Source organism: Eimeria maxima, genomic scaffold, assembly GCF_000499605.1.
Source record: "Eimeria maxima Weybridge genomic scaffold, Emw_scaff224, whole genome shotgun sequence".
NCBI lineage: Eukaryota > Apicomplexa > Conoidasida > Eucoccidiorida > Eimeriidae > Eimeria > Eimeria maxima.
Window position 1 is genome coordinate 1 of NW_013565106.1, and position 24,946 is coordinate 24,946.

At 48.0% G+C, this 24,946-nt stretch overlaps 3 protein-coding genes across 3 annotated transcripts; 2 read left to right on the forward strand and 1 right to left on the reverse strand.

Moving 5' to 3' along the window:
• Positions 1–6,248: 6,248 nt before the first annotated feature.
• Positions 6,249–8,401, forward strand: EMWEY_00022720 (cholinephosphate cytidylyltransferase, putative; the record flags this gene model as incomplete). The annotated part of the gene is made up of 8 exons (XM_013480710.1): positions 6,249–6,366; positions 6,505–6,756; positions 6,958–7,088; positions 7,218–7,309; positions 7,584–7,650; positions 7,754–7,831; positions 7,985–8,104; positions 8,246–8,401. The coding sequence occupies 8 exons, from the start codon at positions 6,249–6,251 to the stop codon at positions 8,399–8,401; spliced, it is 1,014 nt and encodes a 337-aa protein (XP_013336164.1).
• Positions 8,402–11,087: 2,686 nt separating this feature from the next.
• On the forward strand, positions 11,088–14,559 carry EMWEY_00022730 (hypothetical protein, conserved; the record flags this gene model as incomplete). The annotated part of the gene is made up of 8 exons (XM_013480711.1): positions 11,088–11,364; positions 11,482–11,669; positions 11,824–11,898; positions 12,165–12,272; positions 12,504–12,628; positions 12,757–12,802; positions 13,003–14,252; positions 14,400–14,559. The coding sequence occupies 8 exons, from the start codon at positions 11,088–11,090 to the stop codon at positions 14,557–14,559; spliced, it is 2,229 nt and encodes a 742-aa protein (XP_013336165.1).
• Positions 14,560–14,680: 121 nt separating this feature from the next.
• EMWEY_00022740 (KH domain-containing protein, putative) lies at positions 14,681–18,636 on the reverse strand (the record flags this gene model as incomplete). Its single annotated transcript, XM_013480712.1, has 4 exons — positions 14,681–14,946; positions 15,288–16,363; positions 16,467–16,816; positions 17,146–18,636. The coding sequence occupies 4 exons, from the start codon at positions 18,634–18,636 to the stop codon at positions 14,681–14,683; spliced, it is 3,183 nt and encodes a 1,060-aa protein (XP_013336166.1).
• Positions 18,637–24,946: the final 6,310 nt, after the last annotated feature.

Consider the following 24,946-nt stretch of genomic DNA (forward strand, 5'->3'; position numbering starts at 1 on the left):
ATATAATATATATAGCTTTCCTATTAATGGACAATGTGCCAAGTAAATACTGTTTCTTTTCTCACTAATTGAATACTTCTTCTTAATATACAAATTAGTTATATAAAGAATTAATCCTTAGTATATTAATTGTATATATGCTATTTCTCCTTAATAGTACTAAGTATTTATGTTGTTTCTTCCTCCGTATTAACTACTAGCCCTATGCAATATACTAAGTACGTATATATTAACTATAGTACTATTATTACTAATAATAATTAATTAGTACTAATTATTAGTATACAACTACTAAGGAATAAAAAGGACAAGAGATATATTTCCCTCGGTAAAAGAATTAAATAATAATGTTTATTAATTAAATAAATATAATTGTATAGATAAATGTAATTCTTTGTATAACGGATATATATATGTATAACTCTACATATATATATTTATATATATATTTATATATATTTGTATATATAAATGTATATATATGTATATATGTATGTATATATATAACCATACAATAAACAAACAACCCCCTTATTTCTTTTTCTTTATTAATGATTATATACATATATACATATAAATATACCTCTGTATATAAAGTATATATATTTTTTTTTATTTATATATATAATTAACAAACAACTAAAACATAAATTCGCCAATATTAATAAATAAATAAATAAATTTATTTATTTATTAATATTATTGACGAGCCAAGGAGAAAAATGGATCCAGATGTATAAATAAATAAATTACATAGATTAGCTAACGAGGACTCCTCGCTGCGCCTCCAGCGAATAGCCATTAATAATTATATGATTTTGCATGCAAACAGGCATCTTGTTGTGCCTATTGTTTTCCCCTTTTTCTTCTTTTTCTCCTTGTCTCTTTTTTTTTTCCTTTTTCCTCTTATTCTTCTTAAGAGGCCTCTCTTTGGGGGCAATAATAACACCAATGAATGAATAAATAAACCATTAAATAATAAGAATAATAATAATAAACACGAAAAAGCGGTAAATAATGAATAAATACCTGTAAATATATATATAGATTTATATAAACAATTGAATAAATAAATAAATAAATAAATAAATATATTTATGTATTTATTTATTTATTTTAATCCAAGTAATTTTCTTCCATTGTCACTAAGTGTACAGACATGTGGCATATCTCTAAACATTTGATTACAATCAAAACTGAATCCAATTACCCATTTATCAGGAAGCGTGAATCCAATAAATTCAGCTGTCTGTCCATTAGACCTATTGGTCCTTTTTAGTGTAAGAGTTGCAATTCTTATACTATTTGGCTTATATTGTTGTAAATATATTATTAATTCCTTTAATGTTAATCCTGTATCTATTATATCCTCAACTATTAATACATCTTTTCCTGTTAGACATGATAGATCATCGCTTACTACCTTCAATTTATTCGTACTTTCTGTTCCTACACAAGAACTTACACGTAAATAATGCTCAAAAAATGGTGGACATGTTGCTTCCTCATCATATAAACTTAATTTTGCTAAATGTTGAAATAATGCAGAAAAAAAACTTCTTGATCCTTTTAATAAACATAAACAATGTAATTCTTTATTCTTGTATGCCTTGCGAATATCATAGGCCTGCATAGAAAAAAAATATATATATAATATTAATATAAATAAATAAATATATTATTATTATTATTCATGATGGTTGGTGTATATAGTCTATATTCATTATTGTGCTGAACCGTGCTGCTGCTTTCGTATTTTATTGAATAGGGAAAAGGGAGAAGAAATAATATTATATATATAATTAATAAAATAACTTACCATTTTCTCTACACGATCCATAAGAAGTCCATTAGGGATAATTATATCCTCAATATATTTATGGTATTGTTTAGGTAGAAGTAAGTCATTAGGACTATACTTAACATCATCACCAATATGAATAGGGGCGCTGCCCAATGCTTCCTGGCTGTAAACACAAATAAATATACACAAAGCATAAAGAAAAATAATTAATTTATATTATTTTATCATTATATATTTATAATATATAAAAAAATACTAAAGAAGACAACAAAAACAATATCAATACATATAACAACACCCCACCATACATAAAGAACACACAACAACCTATATATATTATATGTATATGTATATATAGCTTACTTCGTCATCTTCACGGGGAGTTTGTAAAGGGGGAGTGGCAATAAAAACGTCCTTATAGAAATAGAAAATAAATAAAAAAGAAAAGACAATATGCCGGCAACTGGTTACTTATCTACGTTATTCATCTACCTGCAGGTGGGGAGGAAGCCCGCACCATCATCTGTTGCTCTCTCGAGAGTGCGGAGGAGGAGAGAGGGTGCTCTTGTTGTACAAAAGAACCAAAATAAGAAAAAGCAGCTGCTTATTATGTATATTATTATTTATATTTTATTATTATTTTGTTCTTTAACTATTTTATTTAGATGCTTCGCATTTTAGTGGTAAAAACATCATCATCCCTATAGAAACCCGGTTGTGCGTAGTCACCGCGCTGGGGGGTCTTAATACTTCTGGCCGCTGTAAACTCTTACTTCTTTTGTTAATCCTGGTGCTAATTAAGTAATATCAGTTTGGAAAATAAGAAAAATAAGATATAATACAAGAAAGAAGGTCGGCACACACACGTACGTTGGTGCACGTCGCATTGTATCGATACTCTGCGGCTATGCGTGTATGCCTGTCTGTAGTAACAACTTTATAACCCATCCTTTGCCCTAGTAGATAAACGATACACAGATAACCTTTTTAAGTAATTTTATATAATCTTTGTACATATGTTCCTACGAATCCTCGTTTATTCATATATGAGGGGATTTCTCGCACCTCGAGTTGCAGAAGGTGCGTTGCATCTAGATGGGTGCCTCCTTCTTCCGAACAAAAGACACCTTAAGAGGCTAAGATATTGGGTTCATTGTATTATAAATAAATATAAATTGTCCTTAAGCAATCCCCCTGTCAAGTGTTTCCGCTCCACTGCAGCACACAGTGGTCCAACGCGTAGATCCAGGGGCCGCCCGGAAGGCGAGTTCAATTATATGATAAGTTAGTGTTGAGAAGGGCTTACAGTGATTTAAAAATGAATATATAACTCAAATAGTCTGACGCAGATCTTGATATTTGCACCCGGTCACGCATATTCGGCTGCTTCTACTAGAATTGCAACTCCAGTCCTCGCGGTTGGCTTAGAAGTACTGCCAGTTGGAGTTGAAACAATGGGAACTTCCGTAGCTAACCTCCCTCCCTTGTGTTACGAGAGTCATGTATGCATAGGAACAACAGCCCGGAGAGGCGAAAGGGCAATTAGTCTTTTATAAGTTGAAGCAAACCTTGTAGCTATCCATGCAGTAAGAGCCCCGCATGCACACACAACCACGCCTACTTGACAATGCGCATGAAAACTGTAAACAATTATTGAAAACTTTTTAAGCTGCTTACAGGTTGCATAGTTAGATATAGTGAGGATTCATGAGTAAGGATTCATGCAGGCTTGCAACCTTCCGACGGACTGTATGCTACGACAGCTCTTTCATTCAAATGAGGATTTCCAGGGAAGCAGGCATTGAACATTTCCTCCATGTTTCCAGGCTTCATGAGTTCAGTGGCAAACGGGACTGGGGAATGTGCGACGTGGTGTTGTGTGCTCATGGTTTGCGGTACACCTTGTTCTTTTTTCTGCCCAGTGGCAATTCCATCTGCATGCTCAGTCAAGCCCAATCAGGAGCATGCACGCCTTAGAGCTGTAGGAAATTCAATAAGTTTTTGATTCTCTCTCGACAGCCATAGTGAGACCCAAAAGTACTTGGCCCACTGTCCATAATGGTGCGTCATGGAGACCTCGTACGCTTCCAATGGCTCCCCTCGATGCCGTGCTGAAAACCTTGCTCATTCAGACCCCAGGCACTTTTTGTGATCCTGAAATTCCGAAATATGTGACCGTGTGCTGCCGAAGTGGGGCATTTGCCGGTCGGTATTCGCTTACCGCTACGTGAGTGCCGAGCTCGTTGGCTGCTTTCTGGTGTGCATTCGTAGCATTTACTTGTTGGTGCCGGCACTCTCAAAGCCCCTATCCATGGATCCTATTAACTAACATATTCCCAAGTTTGTATGCAGCCTTATTAGTAGCATCTCGTTTCGATATTTTTTCTTTCCCTAGTGTGCTGGTCCTCAATCACACGCTGGCTAGTTTCTACCTTCCGCTACTTATTTCACTCTCCAAGACCTTGCCGCCTATTGGTTGATTGCCTTTCCCCTGGTGGGGGGTCTGATAGCAACTACTCATTAGAAACCTCTGTGGTCACATGCGGAACGTCTTCCATTAATGGTATTTTTCGTTGTTGCACTCAATCGGAAGCTAGCTCCTCTTGCTTAAAGTCCCTGTATCTTCTCCATACTCCAGGCACGTCACACCTTGCGGGCAATATGGCACCAGGAAGCCTACGCGAATTCGATGCGGCGGGCACTGGAATACGCTGTAGGGGACAATGTGTAGCTCAGCAGAAAATAGCTCCCTGCTTTCAACAACTGTCCAACATTCGTACCCCGACACCGTGGGCCCTTTTGTCGACCACCGAATGCATCGGTGCTTTTCATTATCCCATTGCCATCCAACGTACTCCTGCCATGATGCTTTCCACGCTTCCCTTTTAGCTACCCGCCGCCCTCTCTCCCTGTCATTGCTTGGGAGTCACACACCCAAGCGAGCATGTGCATGGAGACGATGGCCACAACTATGCGCATTAAGTCATAAAGGTCATTCGTTCCCACCCCTAAAGGAGCGGGGAATTCAAGAAGTGCAACATAAACACACTACATTCGGCAGTCGCGCACAGCAGAGCAGAGAACAGAAAGGGCCTACAAGTGAGCCGAGGCAGCAAATATATATTACACAGAGAACCCGATCAAGGAATAGGATACGCGGAGACGGTCGCATGCATAAGTGGGACACCAATACAGACCCCAACGGTTATGGGAACGGGGCAGGAGACTCGTTGCGTACACACTCAAGCTAGGTGACGATGTAGCCCACCCCACTAGTCCAGTATCGCGGAACGCCCCAAACAGCCACAAAAGAGGCAGATAGAAAAGTGCTAGATACTTGGGGATTTGAGAACAAGAGAATCTACTATAGCAAATTCAGACAGAGGAGGGGGGTAGTTGTAGCGCAGAGCCAGTACAATGGTTCAACGTGTGAAACTCCTAGCTGTCTATTGTGTTAGTGTAAATGATAATTTAGAGCATATTTTTACGCAATACAACTAGCCGGTTTTGAGCTCCAGTAGCCCGTTACGGTCGTGGGGCTGGCTGGGACGCTGAGGCACTGACCCAGCTTCAGGGGTCTGGGCGAGACAGATCTATTTTGGATCTCCTTTTTGCATATATTAGGGCTGGAGTTTGTGTTTTGGTTTTATAAATTCGATTAGGGATATTGTAAGGGTAAGAGTCGAGTTTTCGTGTCTAACAATTTAGGTGCACCATATAGCTAGATCAGAGGACTCACGTAGTCGCAGCCGAGTGCGAGCTGCGTAGTACATGCTGGTTAAGGACTAAAGCTCCATCTTCTGTGCTGCCGACGACTGCGAGCCATCACGTCTCTACCAACAATTTGACTTCTGCCTTCTGCATCTCTTCGTCCTCTAAAGAAAATCATAACTTGATCGCTATCACCAACGCGCAATACCGACCCTTCAGCCCCAGTAGGGCTGCCGGTGCCTTGCCGACAACAGGGCTCGTGTTTGTTTTGTACCGAAGTCCCTGAAGTTTACTTTAGGTGCTTTTATCACCATTATTATTCGTTTTTGCTTATTCTTGTCTCGAACACAGCGTAGGGGTAGAGGCACTGCATGGGCGCGTCTGCCGGCCCTTCGGACACCTACCCTTGATGCATATCTAGCGCGGTTCCTTGCAAAGCGTTCTTTGGCTCGGAGACCACAACCCACAATTCTCCATCCTACATTAATGCCAAGTTCCTTGATTCGCTAGCTGGGCGCTAAGGGTCTCCAGCTCGAAACGAGCAGAGCAGCCACCCCTGGGGCTGTGAACCAGCAATAGCAGTTGCGCTTTTCTTTCTTGAACTGCCCTTTGCACTTGAGCGGCGTTCAGCGAGCTCAGGCGAGCTCAAACCCACTGCGCTGCGCCTCCGTATTTTGAGCTGACCTCACGGGCGACAGGGAATTCCGCCCGGCCCGCCCTCCTCAAGACCTCTATGAAGAAGCGCAAGGCCACCGAAGACCCGTCTCCGCAGCCTGACTCCCAGGGCACTGCCCCTGTGGAGCTTGCGGAAGGGGAGGACCCCAACAGGCCGGTCCGAATCTACACAGATGGTAAGAGGGCGGCACAGGTTCAGGGTTGAGGATGAAGTGGTCGCAACCGTGCATGTGCCTTTTCAGTGTGTATGGCTTTCTCACTTTTGCTCTCCTATGTGTGTATGTGTGTGTATGCGTGTGTGTGCCTGTGTGCAGGCGTTTACGACCTCCTGCACCTTGGCCACATGCGGCAGCTGGAGCAGGCGAAGAAGATGTTCAAGCATGTTTACTTAATGGCGGGTGTAGCCTCGGACGAAGAGACCCACCGGTTAAAAGGCCAAACGGTGCAGAGCCTAGAAGAACGAGCTGAAACCCTTCGTCACATTAAGTGGGTAGACGAGGTTATTGCTCCGTGCCCATGGATCATCACACCTGAGTTCGTGGAGAAGCACCGCATCGACTACGTCGGTAAGCAGCAGCGCTTCAAGCAATCAGTGTTTTCTGTCGGTTGTCATATCTCGGCTTTACCCTTTAGTGAGGGCTGTAGTGCTTGTGGTTGACCTCGCGTAGACGTTGGGGAGGCTGTGGATGGCACGAGTGAATTAGACGGAGTGTGGAACGGCTGATCGGCCAGCAAGAGTGTGGGTGTTGCGTCCGTGTTGTTGTCAGCTCATGATGCTGAGCCTTACTCTGCTATACAAAAATGCAAGGACAAGAAAAAAGACGACAGAAAGAGGAGGAAAAACAACAGCCCAACGGAGGCGGAAAGTGGTGACATATACGGCTGGCTTAAGAACAGCGTACGTGTTCTTCATTTGTTTCAGAGAACATATTGTTTTGCTTCGTGCCAGGTTTCTTCTCGCTTTTTTACTTTTCCATCCATTTCCGTTTACCCGGAAGTAGTTCTCCCTCGCTGTTTTTTTTTTCAGAACAAGTTCAGGGCAACTGTCCGCACCCAGGGAGTCTCAACGACGGATATCATCGTCCGCATCCTTCAGAACTACGAGGATTATGTGGACAGGTGTGTATGTGCTGCGTGATTATGCATTGGCCTTCCTAGTGGTCCTGTTACTTCTTGTGATGCCGGGGGTATATTATATCCATGTACAGTAGACATACAACGGAGTCAATTCTGTCGGGCCAGTAGCAGCAGTTAGACACCTGCTGATGACACACAGTAGAATCACACGCACAACTGTCGTCACGGGTTCAAACTTCCTCACAAGGCCGCACAGCAGTCTATGTGACACCTCAATCGTATTGGTGCATTGTATGTTTGTGGGTGTTTGGTGCAGATCGCTCTCACGCGGTGTGAAGCCAAGAGATATGAATATAGGCTACACGAAGGCCAATGCAATAAAGGTGCGTCTTATGATACTTTTTCCTAGTTCTAGCAGCTAGCCTGGTTGTCGGCTGCTGGTAGCAATCGAAGCAGCTGCTGCTTGCGAGTGTTCTCTGTTTGCAGATGAAGAAAAATATGCAGCGGTGGGGAGAGAAGGTCTCGGACGAGCTGACGAAGGTCACGCTGACGGACCGGCCGCTGGTAAGAACTGAAGGGTTTGCAGCTGCAGTTCATGCAGCCACTGGTGCTGCAGTCAGTAATAAGGAATTATATTAGAAATTTGGTGTTTCCGCATTGATGGCAGTTGCCTGTATTTTCTGCATCCGACTGTTACTTTGTTTTTTGTTTCCTCAGGGTGTACATTTTGATGAAAGCGTTGAAAAACTGCGCAATAGCATTCACCAAACATACGACACCTGGAGGGGCCGCTCCCACAGACTACTGCGCGGTTTTGCGAGGAAGTTCGAACCTATGGTGAGGAATCTATGCGAATGGTTCTGCATTGTGTCATGAGCATATATGCCTATAACTGCTGCTGCCAGCAAGACAGGAATGATCCTGTTGCATGCCTCATGCATATACGTATATACATCATATGTACGTCTTTGGCTGCAGAAGTCACTCATCGGGATCCACGTTAACCACCACCAGTCGAGCGATGACGATGCGGCCATCTCCGACGGCTCGGGCCTCTCAGACTCGCCGGCTCCTCACAGCAAAGAAATAAGTGGTGCGCAGGCTGGCGAAGAATCTGATACTGCAGAGGCATGAACATGCTTTAGTGATGTACAGTCTTGGCGCCGTTGGCGCCTTTACAAGCCCTTTCGGTGGCACTGCCCATCACGGGATGCGCGTGATGTGAAGGTCCTGCAGTACACGCCTGGCTGCACGTGAGCTTTCTTAACTATAAATTGCTAAGGGGCATGCACGAGATATTGAAGCGTGGTGTTATGTTTTAAACGAGGCCTCTCACCACTTTTGCCACACTTTTGCGCCCCGTAAGCGCTGTTGTTGCCCCGGAGCACCTCACAACGAGGCTGAGGAGCGACATTTCCAGTGGCATACGGTGGCGGTCTTTGTATAGTTCTTTGCCTCGAACACTGTCGCTTCTTATTACGTATTTCTTGGTGTTTCAAAAAAAATGCGAGATTGCATGCATAGTTGTGGTGTCTGGACGGTAATAGGATGCTGTTCGACAGCATCCTACGAACGTCATCTAACGATATTGTAGGGCATACACATAGTTACGCGGCTATATCCAGTTGGAAGTGTCCCGTAATGATAAGTGTATTGTTTGCTTTGGCTTTGACGCTTGCAACAGCGGCTTGCTGGTGTACACGCGCCTCGGCGTGGACTTTGTGGTCGAAACAGAAATCTACTACTCCGCAGGTATGGTGGAAAACAGGAAAATTTTGCTTCTTTTAACGAATATGCAACCCGAGTCAGGATGTACTACGAGAGCGCCGCCAGCGACTACCATGGCTCGCGGTATGGTAGAGAAGAGTTGGGATTGCGCATACAGCCATCGGAGAAATGGGAGAATTATTTCAGAATTATGATGACCAAAGCGTCGACTCAGTTCCGTATGGAACAAGAGATCTCGAGTACACCACTGCACGGAAAGGGGTTCCGTTTTACCCTGTGTCAGAAAACCCTGTGGTGGAAGTAGAACCCGTGCAGGAAACATTCACAGGCGCGCACACAGCAGAGGTTGGTAACAATGTTGCTGCGCAGATGAGGAGTGGATACACCGTATTCGATTATTTCAGAATGAGCTCTTCCGTGTTGAAGAGACTGCAGAAAGCGAACAGACTCCCGGTGACAGGATCGTCAGCGGTTTGGCTGTCGACAAAGCAGGACGACAGTACCAGGCTCACGGCCCTGCTCCTGCTCACCGGCCTGTAGCGGGTGTTGCCCCCCTGTGCGAGACTTACGCCAATCCTGCAATGTCACTCGAAGGTACGATACAATACAGTTGATGCGATAACAACGACTTAAGAAAAAGCAACAGACTGGGAGAATCCCGTGCAGTGGCAGAATCTCTCAGAACTAGGAATCATGCGACTGACTCCTGCTACGATGATGCCGTGTAAGACCCTGTTCAGTTGGAGGGATAAGAAATAATCTTTGAGCATCCAACATACACACGCGTAGTGTCTGAACCGACGAGTTTATTGCTAAAGGGCCACGAATGCAATGTTGCACGCATTACTGCTTTCGTCCGGCTAGGCGACGCCTCCGTCGCAGGATTAATATTCCGTTCAAAAGGACAAACCGACTACTTTGCAGCAACTCTAGACACCGGCAGACGGGTGAGCTAGATGATCATTTGTTGCAAGGTCGCAGCATGTTCATGTTGCGCAGGTCGCCAGTTTGACTATCACTCGCGACGGGGTACAAACCAACTTGGCGGAAGCTCCACTCTTATACATAAACCCTTCTATTCGGCATGAAATTACTGTAGTAAGACTATGCATTGAAGAAGAAAAGGTGTCTTGTGCCAACTGGCCATCAGGATGATTCCGGGGAGGAAGCACCACTGGTAATGTTGGTGGATAGTAGGGTAGTTCTTTCCTATCAATCACCGTATAAAGGTGAGAAAAAGCTAAAGCTACGTCATAATATATGCTGTAATAGATATTAATTTGACTAGACAAGGGCCGCTTCGGGCTCCTAGTATCTCGAGGCACCGCTCTGTTCGATGGTTTTGCAATCGAGCGGTAGACCTCCCCCCACTTAAACTGTCGTTACTAATAAATGAAAGAGCCCTTTGTTTATGTTAGAAGTAGTCTAAATTATTTAGCTATTTATTCCTCCTAATACGAGGAGTTAGGAGCGGAGAAGCCATTGCTTCCAAAAGTGCTAGAGAGCCACTGGCACAAATCCCAGTGAAAGAGACTTACGTCTCTTCGGATGATGACACTTTTTCGGTGGCTGTTGTTTAATCATACATGGAAAGTCAAAGTGGCTTTAACTTGATCCTTCTCGTCTCAAATTCAATGGTGCTTCGTTGACCGTATGACCGGGGTGTGTGGCAGCTAAGGTCTGGAGACTGAACCTGTACACTGGCACAGTCAGTCAACAAGAGACGGGAATGCTAGTTTTTCTAGACAAGTTGATTTCTGAAAGGGTGCCTTTGCATGCGCATGCACTCTGCAGGAACTGTATTAGGACCAACTGTGTGCTGGTTGGCCCTGTTTGCCGAGGAGGGGCAGAACCTCTTGACGGCACTCCATGCTGCCGGCAGTACCTTCAATTGAATATCCTCTTGCTCAGTAGGCATCAATTCAAGTCCCACAGAAAAGGGGGGACGCAGTGGCTGTTTTCTGTCATGGGCTGGGGCGGATACCGCCCATCATTTTCGTGAGAAACTGTTTCACTACCCTGGTCGAGGGGCAGCAAGAGCTCTAGTGGCCGTATATTACTGTATGTGATTTCTTGTAACGGGGGTCTAAAGATGCCAGGCTCTCCTTCTGGAAGCACGTCTCTGGGACGTTTCTCTTCGAGCGCATCGGCGGACTCGGTGCAGACAAATGAACTCTCGACATACAGGAGCAAAGGACGCGAACTTGCACAGGCAATGCTCTCAGAAGTAGAGGACTTGCTGAGAGGATTTGACGCGGACCTGAAGATGCTCAACAACAAGTCACGCGATGTTTGTCACCGAAGCTGGTCTGACACGCCGCTCCCAACTGCTGAATTGAACGTTTCAGCTTCTCTTGACTCTTGTCCTCGTAAGCCCTCGGGAAGTCTCAGAAGATGGGTACACATGCACATTACGCGAGCTGTGAACATTTCGAGTTTTATCATGCATTTGGAATTATGAGGTTTCTGGTGCGGTTACGATGCAGTACCGTCCCGCAGCAGACAATCCTGGGGGGCTCGTGACTCACACATGTGGAGACTACCGAGCTCAGCTGTTCAGACTTTCTCTGAAGACGGGGGTGGAGAGGGAACTGCATTCATGACGCTCATCAAAAACATTTACAAAATGGTGTCCACGGATATTGCGCCGAGACTGCATAGCGTAACCCAGGAGGTAATCAACACTTATTATAGATATATACAACAGAACTGCATTGCTATGCGTTTTGCAGTTCATTGTGTCCTGCTAGTAAATTAAGACATTTTAAGGAACTGTTGCTTCTACAACTTGACACATTTTGTGTGTGTAGTGCGTGTACCTTGAACAGGTTACAGAGCTGCGCAAAAGCAATGAAATGCTGTCTGAAAAGGTAGAACGACAACGGTTACGTAATGATAAATTGGTAAGTGGCTTCCAACCCAAGCCTTCTGAGATGTGTTCGGCAGAAACAGTTGCTGGCCTTGCAGCCGGCCTGCTCGTGCTATTGTTAATGAATCACTCGCGTCAACTAGAGGGATCGGAGTTAAGCGTTTGCATGATGACAGCTCCACCGCATTGTTGGATAGCATCGTTTTAGCAACTACCACACCTAGGGAGACATTTGTTGAGGAGTTTGCTTTTGCGGAGGTTCTTGTAAAGTTTGACAAAGTGTGCACCTTTTTTGTGCAGCTCGAAGAATCCGAAGACCTACAAGCCGAACTTAGGGATAAAGTCAAACAGCTAAATGAACAACGGAGGGTGTCGAAAAACTTGGACATATATGAGGGAGAAAACGCCGTGAGCCTTTTTCGCACATCTTGTGATGATTTACAAATACCACAAACAGCTGGATATAATCACTGGATTTGTGTGACCGAGTGGCTGGGTCTATGGTAGGCACATAGGCTGGAAGTAGACGGGAACGTAAACTGAGCTTAGAGGAGGAGCAGTGCTCAGAGGTTGCTGAGTATCACGACGCTGTCTTGAACCCAGGGTTGCAGCACCTTATGTCATTTTGGCGTGGCACAGATGCTGAAGGTGGAGTTGAACAGTTTGCGCCTCCGCGTTGAGAAGTTGGGGGGAAACAACCCGCCGCAACCAGTGGCGGTTCGAGAGGTTGAAGAAAAGACGGAAGTTCCGTGCAAACGAGCTTCGTAGGTCATTCAACGTAGCAGCTTAGATCTCGTTGTGGGCATCTGCTTTGAATTCGTGTACGTTTTGTGGTCTCATGGCTGCACTCACTCCCAGCAGGCTCCAGATGTTTGCGTCTTTGTCTGCACAGAAGCAATGACTGGCTAAAGAAGGAGAATGAAGAGCTACAGAAAGAGGTGAGGAACCAGCAGTGTCAATTAGTTTGTTTGGCAGGCGAATTGGGTGTGTGGAGAACGGCAATAAGTTCGAAACAAACAAAGTATAGGAGGAAACACCTTGCTCCGCGATGGGGAGAACGCCGTAGGGAGTGTGTACGGCTGTATTAGCATACTCTATACGTTATTGTGCCGAAACGTTTCTCGTCGGATATTTGTAGGTAGCTCGCTGGCGAACAGAAGCGTCGGAGAAAGACCTCCTGATCAACGAGTTGAAGGGTGTAATCAAGAATATCACGGTGGCGGAAACGCCACGGTCACCTGTACAACGCAAACTCTCTGCTGCGCGTCCAGATCCCATGCTTAGCTCAACAATGGGTGCAAATAGAGCACTATCGGATGCCGCCTCATTGGACTCTCCAGTGGGCACGGCATTGGCTATAGAAACCCCAAGGGGGCGTATTCGCAGCAGCCTTATGGAGAAACTCTCACCTTTTTCATCGGCTAAGCGGTCTCCTTCAGTCACGACACTTGCACAGGACTTAAGGATACCACCTGCTGCAACAGCCGAAGGTTCGAACGACCACCCAACGCCTGCAGCAAATAAGAACCGCAGCAGACGCAGGAGCGTCCTCCCGTTTGTTCCATTGCGTGCAGCGGCCCCTGCAGCAGACGCAGCGGATAAAGCAACTGTCTTAGATGATCGTCACGATCCTCCACGAGGAGTAGCCAGCCGGTTGCTGGAAGCCACATCAGAGGCAATGGAGGGAGCCCTTTTTGAGTTAGAAGACATAAGGGCCTCTCGGATCAAAGATACGAAGGCATGGGAGTGCAGTAATACTCATCTGAAGCAGCTGCTTGCGCAGGCAGAAGCAAAGCTTAGTGCGGCCACCGCACAAACCGAAACCCTAACGAGTGAGCGCAATTCAGCGATTGCTGAGCGCCGTGAAGCTCAGGAGAAGATTGATGAACTTAGCAGACAACTGCAAAAGAGTAAATCCGAAACTGCGGAGCTGCAGGCTGCTCTGGAGAAGACGGAACAGAAAATGCAAGCGGCGCACAAAGAAGCTGCAGCGGCAGAGCTTAGGCTCACAGAAGCATTAACGTCTGCGGAGAAGCAGATAGCGGAACTGCAAGATATGGTCGCTTTCCGCAACGGAATAATAATGTCGGTAGTCCTCAACTCAAGCGATATGCCTCCGGAGCAGCATTTGCAGGTCAATAAAAGTGTCGGAACGTCTGATGCACCGGCCTTCGGCGCGTCAGATGCAGAACCGCCACTCCGAGTACCGTGGAAGCGCCCAGTGGCAAATGACGAACAAGAGGGCGCCGCAGGGGGCTGCCCCCTTCAGCTGTGCAGCAATAAACAGCTAGTGCAGCACTCAGAAGATTCACGCGGACGGAAGTTTAAGGTCGTTTTTAGGCAGAAAGACGATACATGCTGCACGACTTCGGGCTGCCTCAAGTTATGGTGAGCCGTTGCACCCTTCGGAGATAACCTACGACAACCTAACCACGTTCATCTAATAGCACAGCACCAATGTTCAGCCTACGCCGCGGCATAGATACTGTGTAGCACTTACCGCTTACTATGCGTTTGCATGCTTGCGCACTTCAGGAGCAGCGGCTCAGCAGATTCTGCCCTTCCGTTGTATTCCCTTCAGCCGCCGACCGGCTTGGAGGACGAAACGGGACCCTCCCGGAAGTTTCATCCGCATGCGGCGCCCAATGCCGCATTCAACAGAACAGGGGTAGATAATAATAACCGGGGCCTTTGACGTCTAACCCCGGGCACAGACATTGTGCACTATAGCGGTCAGGATCTGCACAGCATCTAAGCTGTAACCGGCTCTACGCTGGGTTTGTAAGGCTACTTAGTAGTTTCTGCAGCTCTGCCTTTTACGAGCAACTAGAGCAATATTGACTTGAAAGCGCTACACACTGTGCACACTGAATTTTCGGGGGAACGCAGTAAGCAATTGACTCGGCCGGTTTCTGCGGCCGCCAGAAGCGACAAAAAGGAGCTGCGCGAGTATCGAGCAGCGGAGGCGGGCTGTTTGTCATCTGCTGAAGCTTCGTCAGTTCTACTGGAATACCCAATACTTCTAAAATGATGCATTGCTTCCTTTTTTCGCTGCTGCTCAGCCTGGCTAAGCGGCCGCGATCTGCAGGAGCAGCAATCAACCCTCAAATGAAAATTGAGTTGATCGACTCTCTGCACCTGCGAGCTGGAAGACAAGCCAGCTGGGGATGACCGGACGCCATGCTGGCTGAGTAGGGGCATTTGGGGGAATGCGTCGAGCTGCTCGCGGAGCAGCAAGCGGACGACTTGCTGCCCACGCTCGCAGCGCCAGCACACAAACCCTCGTTCAGATTATGGCCAAGCGTTCACTTGCCACCTTACACCATACGCGCGCACGATGCAAGCTATACCACGTTGTGCTCATCTGCACTCACACAGTGCGGGCCCATGGATGCGCCGACGCATACTTCAACTAATTCGCACCTTCGTCAACGCCAGCGAACTCCTCCTCTGCTTCCGCTGCTACAGCTTCACTGCTCGCCTCTGCAGGCGGCTCCGCTGCTGCACCTTCTGGGGCTGGTGACTTCTTCTGCCAGCGGCCACCCGGACGCGCCATGCAAACACCCAGCGAGGGGAACGCTGTTTCGTCGTCTACATTCGCGTTGTAGGGCTTGGGAGGCGCCGCCTGCTTGGCACCACCACCTCGTTTCCTAGAGGCGCCCGCATCTTCCACGCGTGCCCCCCCATCAACTCTCTCTCCGCGACCTGCTCCTCTGCCACCTACTCTTGGGCGCCTGTTACCTCCGTCCAGCCCATTCTGTGCCCGTCCGCCGGTGCTATTCGAAACGATATCCTTCAGCATTGTCATGGCCTGATCAACTGCAGCTTGGGAACCCAACAGATACACCGCCTGCGGGCGGCCATCTATGACGATGTTGTCTAAGTTGCAATCGCTTTGCAGACGACGGACATTGGCACCATGGCGGCCCAGAATCATAGGCACCGCCTCTCGGGGGACCGCCATAGTCGTAGCTACCTTGCCACTGCTAGTGATTTCATCTTCCACCTTCTTGATTGCCTCTTCAATGGCGTCGTAGTTGTCCACTCCGCCGCGCACAAGAAGCATATTCCTCGGTACATCCACGCGAATGCGCACACCAAGCTCCTCCTCAAGCTCAAGATGGGTCCTTTCCGCAAGGAAGAGGAGAGCAGCAGCAAGCGACAACTTCATCTCCACCTCCTTCAGCTCCTCCAGCGTTTGCCGCACCAAGTCTAGCGCCTTCTGCACGGCGTCAGGATGGCCCGTGAATGTCAGGGTGGCATTCTCTCCATCATCAACGGGTGGCCTGCAAGAAGCGCCGCTAAGGCTCTCGATTTCGCCCCTCTTCGCGCGGTCCAGAATGCGCAACTGTGTTGACTTTATCTCCACAGATTCCGTCGCACGGGCGAGCTGATCCATAGCTGCACGCAACGCTTCGGCTGCTGCTGGAAGTGCCTTTGAAGGACCCACCAACAGCACTCCATCGTCGTACCGCAGCAAGGAGATCAGTTCATATCCCCTACAGCACACATGCACACACCCACCAACCACTTGTGTAACGACGAATCTACATTGCACTCATAACTCTCACGGTGCGACACGGCTGAGCTGTATAAACTTACTGGATGTGAGAGAAGTCCACGGCAGCCCCACGAAGGATCCTGTTGGCCTTGAGTCTATCGCACTCTACAGCTTCGGATGCGAATTCTTTGAAGGTTTTCTCCAGACTTGCACAGGCCTTCTTGCATGCTTCTGGGTCTGAGCCCCTCACCACCACAGAAGCTGTCTTGCTCGTGTCACCGCGACGCAGCGGCCTCACGAACACAGTCACTCCTAAAGAACTCTCCACTTCCTGGATCTTCGCCCGCGTCTTCGAAGTGCCTTGAGCCATCGCGCGAACAACTTCCGCCTCGAAATCGCATTTGTGCTGAGGCACAGAGGCGTCGCTTGCCGATGGAGGCGACCGCGACTCCTGAAGGAACAATTGCAGATCCACAATCGGATGCTCAGATGATGAGTCCAAATGTTTTCTATACGTTCATACAGCAATAATACGCATACATGTAGTAAAATCAAAGAGCATGCACAACACCAAGCTCGGCGGGTGGGAGCTGCTTGCACGCTTGTCCGTGGAATACATAAATATGCTACCTACCTGGACACCAACATGTATACTTATGCATACATATACATAGATACATACATACATACATATATACTCAAATGCAGCACGCACATGTTCATATATATACGAAGGTATCGTTGGTTACGTATGCTCTGACTGTTGGCAATGCTCCTCACCTTGATGCGGGGAATTGCCTGCTTGACAGCGGGTTCATGCCCCAAAACGGTAATCCACGTGTCCTCTACCCAGAGGAGAACATCCAACTCGGCCTCCAGACGGCGGAGGTTGGCGCCACCGCTGCCGATGAAGGCACCTATATTCTGCCCCTCAAGGGAAACACAGTTCGGTGAGGTGCTCAGACCCAGCGGGACTTGAGGGAAGTTGCATGCTCTCAAGAAAGCTGCACATTGTTCGCATGCATCTGGGGAGTATGAGATGATGCTGAGAGTGACTCCGCGATCACCTGCCCCCTTTTTCTCCGTCACCACACTGAACTTGCGTTCCACCTTGCGCAGTAACAAGGATGGCTGACCTTGGGGGGTCAACAGGATGTAGTTAGACTCAGGAGGCAACGAGACATTAACAGTTGCCAGAGGAGAAACTACCCCATCATCGGGACGGGTCGCCCCCACCTCCTTCAGCCTTCTCCGCAACAGCTGCACACGGCGGTTGTCTGTAGTTGTGGCTGTCTGTTGCGCGGCCTTGCGAGCCTGCTTAATGATATGCTCAAGAGACCTCCTCAGGTCCGCAACCTGCTGCTGGAATGTACGCAGGTCACTCTGCTGCTGCGTCAAAACCAACTGCTCCTTGAGGTGTGTTATGTAGCGCAAAGACTCCTCGAGGCGAGACTGCAACACCGCAGCTGCCTCCTGCCTCTCCTCAGCGCCGACCTTCCCCTGTTGCCCTAATAGCTTCTGCTGTTCCTTCTGCTGCTTCTGAATCGTCAACTCCGCCTCCCTTATCCTCTCCTGCACCTGCTGCACTGTGGCGCGCTTGTTGATGGGCTTCTTTGCGCGGCCGACCTCCTCATCCTGCGTCTCCTGCATTTCCGTCATCAGGTTCTCCGCAGCTTCAACAGTCTGCTTCAAGTTGCTCCCCTTCGAGATGTTGGCCTCAAACTCCTCCAACCGTTTCCCCCACTGCTCCACCATATTGTTCAGGCGCGAAGCCAAGTTGGCTGCACTCGCACCAACTTGCATTGCGTCATTCAGCTCGGCTGCCTGTTGTTTTTGCTCCTGTTTGCGCAGCTTCCTCTTGAGGTTCTTCTTCTGGGTGGCGCTCAGGCCAGTCATGTCGATTTCGCGGCGCTGCAGCATCCCAGACCCCGGCGAGCTGTCCTCACTCCCATCAGCGGCTTCTGGATGCTTCACGACCTCCTTTGCAGCGGGCATGCCGCTCTTGGGTGACCCCGCCGAAACCGAAGCACAAGCTTCTCCCTCTACAGCAGCGGCCGTGGGCGCCGCAACTCCCTGGCGAGACGCGGCCTCCCCTCCCTGCCTACTCTGCTTGCCCTGCGCATGAGCAGGGCTTGCTTTGGAGGCATTGCTCGAGGCTGCGTCACTGGGTTTGGAGGCACTGTCCACAGGCTGTCCTTTCCTACTAGCAGCGGGCGCGGCGCCGCCGGCTGCAGCAGCCGCCTCTCCTTCAGTCCGCCTCTTGCGAGCCATTCTTATGTCTTGGGTCGCAAAGGCCTTTGAGCTGCTGTGGAATATACGCGAAATACAAAGAGAAAAACAATTTAGGGACACTCGCATACCCAGTCGGCGCAGCCGCCAGCCTATGTAGACGGTAACGCCGTGAGATGCCAGAACAGTGCGCGCAGCAAATGCTGCAGCAGCCATCATCTGTCCCCTATCGCTTTACGCCCCACACAACCGCGTTTGGCCCGTCTCATCTTTTTAAGGCAGCACACTTCTTGTCTTTTTATTTTGTCTCGTTCGTAGAGCACATTATGCGCATTCACTGCAGCGTTCATGCATTCGTTCCACGTCATCTACCCTGCCGCGCCTTTGCTGTGGGCGTCGGTTTGTCAACCGGAGGGAGAGGTTCCGAACAAAATAAAATGCTTACACAAAACATGGTAGTTGCCTTTAAAATTTTAGACACTAAGATGGTACTTCACTTTCCTGGGCCGGCTCCATTCTAGCGCACCTCCCCACTGAGCTCCAGGTGCCCGTCTTGCGTTGTCTCGTAACGTAGAGGTGGAGAATTGGTGGTTTCTGCATGCTTACGACTTCCTTCGTACAAATCATCACCAGAAAACTTCGGCTTCCCTACTGGCATGCATCTGTGCTGCGGAAAGTTACTTGGTCCGGCAACTCTGTGGATGGCGGCCATCGATGCGCGTGTGAAATGTTGCGATTTTCTGGGTGGGTAGTTCGGTTTCTTGTCGGTTTTGCACGTAAATGTTGGTTGCGTAGCTGGTACTGTGGTACGTGGCAACCTGAAGGGTATCTTGATGGGACAACAGAGCTTATCCGTCGTGTGCATGTGTATGGGAGTGTAGCAAAGTGTGCAATTTCTGCAAGTGCGCGGGCCGCTCTGGAGTGGGTGCACAAATATTTAGCCTGTCCTAATAGTTTAGCAGTCCGCAACCAGAATTCGTTGACAACTGTCTGCAGTGTTTCTACAAACAGCCGTGAACGATCGTCTCTGCTTTTCTGTGGGGCTGGCTCGCACTTTGAGCTGCAGCAATGCGCGTTGTAACTTAGGGCAGACAGCTGCCTCCTCTCACATTGGTCCAGATACTTAAGCAGTTAATTTCGGGAAGACTGGAGAATGGGGAGGATCTGGCATTTGAGGAGCACGCATGTGTGCTGGCCTTCTTGCAACTAACAACAGCCCTCATTTATAAGATACAGGACCCTTGCTGCATCAAGGGCTGCAGCTGTGGCGTAGCCTATCCACAGGTGACAGTTTAACGCTCAGTCGGCCTTGATAGGCAACCTGAAGGCAAGGAGGAAAGTTTTCGCCTGCATTGGCCGCCAACATTTTCCCACAGTGCCACTAAATGAAACATAGAATAGCTGCTTCGGCTTGCAAACAGGGCTGCTTTGCATTGTTTGCACTGTGATGTGTCTCAAATCCGCATCCACTACAGCTGTTCTAAGCACTTGGGACACTACCCACAGAGGGCTTAAAGAGTTTCACCAAATCTTAAACTGGCGCCACCCCAGCGAGCATAAGCCCTTTGATGAACTTCAGGACCCCCCATAAACATATGATATGAGTACCATGCTACACATGTGTTTGCTCGCCAGGATCCCGTATGTATGCATAACAGACAATTTTAGCAGCAGGTGTCAGCCAAGTATCTGCCGGCGGTCGTGTATGCTCAGAACAGGCAACGTAGTTGGAGAGCTTAGGCTATAGCTTGGCCTATTAAGCCTGCTCCTTTGCTTTTCTGTTTTTTTGTCAACGGTCCACAGTTTACTGTATATCCCTTGGGGCCTTCCAACTCTCGTACTCCTGTTCCAGTGACGCATTGTCCCTGCCCCCACGTCTTGCCTCGTGCCTTAAACCTCTTATGAGATTCCAGAAGGCCCCTCTAGGAACAGTTTAGAGCATGTTTCGTGGATGTTGCTCGTCTATGCACCATTGTTTGTTAATACTGGCTTTCATCTTGCCCCTGAAGCATATACGCTTAGTTCAGAACACCATCGCCTTGGCGAGGCTGTAGAAACCTACGTTTAGGAATATCTGGTCCTCATAACTCCTTCAACCCTCAGGCATGTGGCACTTTCGTTCGCCTGCTTACTGTGGAGTTCTTAAGTCGTGTGTGAGACTGTACTTGGGCTGGGAGGTGCCCCTACAGAGGGCTGATGGTGTAGGGGTATCACGTTTGCTTCGCATGCAAAAGGTCCGGGGTTCAATTCCCCGTCAGTCCACGGTCTAGCTGGTTTATGCACTGCCGCCGGCCCTTGGAGTAGCCCTTCATCCCGATTTTCCCATATTTGTGGTAGTATCATTCCTAGTGGATAGGTTTGACACGGATTGTCCGTCACATTCCTTTCTGGGTCAATGCAACATCAGCAACAGCGTTTACCTGAAATATCTTCAGCAGATTCTCTATTACCTGTTTTTCCTCCACTTCTTCTGTGGGTTGTCTGGCTGCTCACCTTTTGCTTCGTGGCTTGGTAAACAAGAGTATACCCTTGCTGGGGGGCCGCTCTGGCGATTACGGTAGATTCCGTCCCACTATTCTATGCCTCAAACAGTACGCCGTTTAACCAAAATGAAATCAGTTCAGCGGAATTGACCCTGCTCATGTGGAAGATGAACATCAGAAGAGCACGGTGAAGCTGCAAAGCTTTTCACTTCATACTGGAATAACGAAATGACTGCCGGCTGCCTCTGCTGCCCCCTGCTCAAACAATTGTGCAGGCAGCCGTGTGTATTAAGCCTGGAAAATGAGTGTCCTTTCGTGGAGTGCCACCTTAAGTTTTTCCGCCATGTTATACCTCATACTAATGCTACCGCTGCTGAAGAGGGATCCAGCCACAACGAAGCTCGGAGTGAAGAGGTAGCTCCAAGTGGGGGGCAAGGTGCACATAATAAATCTCTATTGAATTTCTGGCTTACAGTGGCCCCCACGTAGTTCAACCAGTCGCTAAGCCTTTTAACAGTCCCCAAGAAGGCTGGGACCACCTGCACCAAGAAACTGGCTGCTGCGTGTGGGAGGCAGTTTTGTGTGTGCTGCTGCGTCCTGTGCAACTGCTGGTCCATGACAACTCCCCAGGTGTAGGTGTTCAAGCCGCTCATGCATGCACTTACAGTATATACAATTTTTGAACATCCATTTGTACCTCATGGGCCACGTTGCATGCAATACGCATGCATGTGCCAACATCATGCGGAACCTGGTACACGGCGCGTCGCACGGAGGCAACTTACGGGTTAGTTTAACTGTCAAAACAGTTTCTATTTGGGGAATTTAAACATACGGGAACCACCGTGCACACGCCCAGAACGTTTATTCTAATAACGACAACTACAGCCGAGGGTCACCTAATTGCTCACCGTGTCTAGGGTTAAGCTGTTGATTGTTCCTCGGAAGGCATGCACACGAAAGATGTGGTGCTTTCCTTTAGACGAATAATTGTGATTTTTGTGAATCATGTCTATAAGTAAAGGAGCAGCCGCCTTGGCGCTAGCCAGGGACCCAAGAGCCCCCAGTGGTGTGATGTATGGGGAGCAGGAGTAAGTCGGTAGTAGGGGGGTTAGGAGAAGCGATTATAAATAGATTCTAGTTGAACAGTAGGCATATATAAAGAATAAAAATGGAGTAGGGTGTACACTCATGTAATGGCAACAGAAAGTGCACAGACACCCCAGCAGTAAGCATGCTGCCGAGTCTGACCGGCGGGACGGCGGCAGCTGCACAGCTCTTCTCTGCACTAGTTGGGTAAATGGGTAGCTTTAAGTCTTTATTATCCTTCTTTAACAATATACGAATTGAATTATTATAAATATCAAGGAGGCGCATCTTCCGGTGGGTTTGAGCTGTGCATACACCCGAAGTAGGTTTCCGGTTTCCGTTCGTCATCCGTGGCGTCGGGGAGGAAATCAGATCATTTGAATCTGTTTTTCCTTGTTTTTTCTTCTTTTTTTTGTATTTACTTTGTTTTCTCTTTGCATGCAACATAAAGATGATGATGGATACCTTCGGCAGCAGCACTGCGGCTACGCAGTCCGCCTCTGCCCTAGATGACTTCTACGCCAGCGACGCGCCGCAGCATCCTATGTTCTCTGGCTCCGCTTCTCCTGCAGCAAGTGCAGCAACAGATACTTCTCTGCAGCAATCTGCAGCAGACAATATATCATCTCCTCCTCAGCAGCCAGAGAGTAGACCAACAGTTTGCCTAGGCGGCAGTCCTCCCTCTGCTTCTGAACTAAGCGGCACATTAGACAGCCGGAAGAGTCCTGCAGGAGCTAAGTTTGCTGTTTCTCAGGTGATCCTCTATTTATTTAACTAACGCATTTTCCTCGCGTTCCCTCGTTCCCCCTTTCTCTTTCCTTCCCTCCTTACTAGACAGCATAAAACGCGGCGCGTCCTCTATTGGGTGGCGTAATCTGTTTGTTGTTGCTGTTGCTGCTGCTGTTTGTCCTCCTTATATCTTTGTCTTCATCTGCTGCTGCCTACACGCGAGTGTCTGCACGTTTATTTATAATGGCTAAAGAGTTGCACGCAGCACAGAACATTTTGTACACTACAACTGCTGCTGCTGCTGCTGTTGTGCCGCATGGAAGCTTCCCTTTCCTCTATTTGCGTTATTCCTCTCCTCTCCTGCTGCCTCTCCCCATTGATGATGCTGTTGCTCTCTTCCTGTTCTGCTGCTGCTGCTGTTATCCTTATGTGTTGCTCTCCTCCTTAATTGTTTGTCTTGTTTGCTGCCGCTGCAGGTTCATGGTGTATATTTAGCACTGCATAGATCTGTATTAAGCCGCTGCGCTCCTTGGCCTGAATTTTTTGCTGCTGCTGCATTTAGTCGTCCATCAACAGGAGCAGCAGCAGTAGATCGTATAGAGAGGAATATAAAATATTTTATGACGAATTATTTTTGTATATTTTTTGTCTTATCCTTCTTATGTGCTATTCTTAATCCTACACTATTAGCTGTTGCAGCTGTATGTGCTGCTCTATGCTCTTATGCATCCATCAAGGGAGAAGTACAGGTCAGTCAGTAGCAACAGCAGCAGCAACAGCAGCAACAGTAGCAGCAGCAGCAGTAGTAGTACTTGTTGCAGCAACAGTTTGGGTGTCATGGATATTCTTGTTGTTTATTTTCTTCCTTTTATTAGATAACTTTTGTATCTTTTCTTTATTTCTTTTTATTCTCTTTACTGTCTCCTTGTGTCTCCTTTTGTCTCCTTGTGCGTGTTGTCTCTGCATGCGCTGTATTTATGGTGCTGCTGTTGCTGCTGCTGCTGTGTACAGATAGGAGACACAACAATCCCTAAGAAGAGTTTTCAAGGTGCTGCATGCGCATGCAGCACTTGTTTAGCTTTGCTGCTAGCAGGTAGTGCTGTTGTGTCTCTGCTGCTACTATGTGTCTCCTTAATTATTATTCATGGCTCCCTGCATAAGGGTGTGTCTTACCAAATTATTGCACAAAAAAATGATGCCCAACAGCCGGATCTCGGTGTATAATCATCTCCTGCAGCAGCAGCAGCAGCAACAGCAGCAGTAGGTGCTGCTGCTGTTGCTGCTGTTGTTCGTGCTACAGCAGGAAGAATAGGAAATGCCGTTATATCCAACATGCTCTTTTGTAGATAAGTATGTGGGGCGAGAGACAACCTCTGCTGCTGCTAGCAGCCGTTGCTGCAGCTCCCCCAATCGCTGTTGCTGCTGCTGCTGCTGCTGGTGCAGCAGCTGTTGTTGCTGCTGCTGGTGCAGCAGCAGCAACAACAACAGCAACAGCAGTATCCGAATGATTCGCATGGCTCTCTAAGAGCATCTAAATGAATTATGCCACTTACAGCAAAAGCTTGGGCACGGTGGGGGTTAATTAGGGGCCCCCATAGGGGCCCCACGGGGCCCCTCGCAATGGGAGGCCCCATGGGGGGCCCTCACGTTGCGCCCCATGGGGGGCCCTCGCAGTAGGGGTTCCTTGGAGGCCCCTATAGAGGGGACACCTTTGGAGTTCCTCACAGTGGGGATTCCTTCGTGCGTCCCCACAGTGGGGCCCCCCTTGGGGGGAAAAGGAATCACAGGGGCCCCATGGGGGCCCCATTTTGATTCCTTTTTCCCTTACAGGAAGACTGATAAGACAGGAGAGAAACAGGAAAACAGGGCACTACTAAAGTGCTCTTTCTCTCTTTTGTTTTGCTGCTCTCCTAGGCAATTTAATTATTTAATTAAACAATTGGTTGTGTTTTAGTTACGTCCCTTACGGTGTACGTACAGCATTACATTGCATTGTTGAGGGGCAAGGATGCTCCTGCTGCAGCAGTCGCTGCTGCTGCTGCTGCTGCTGT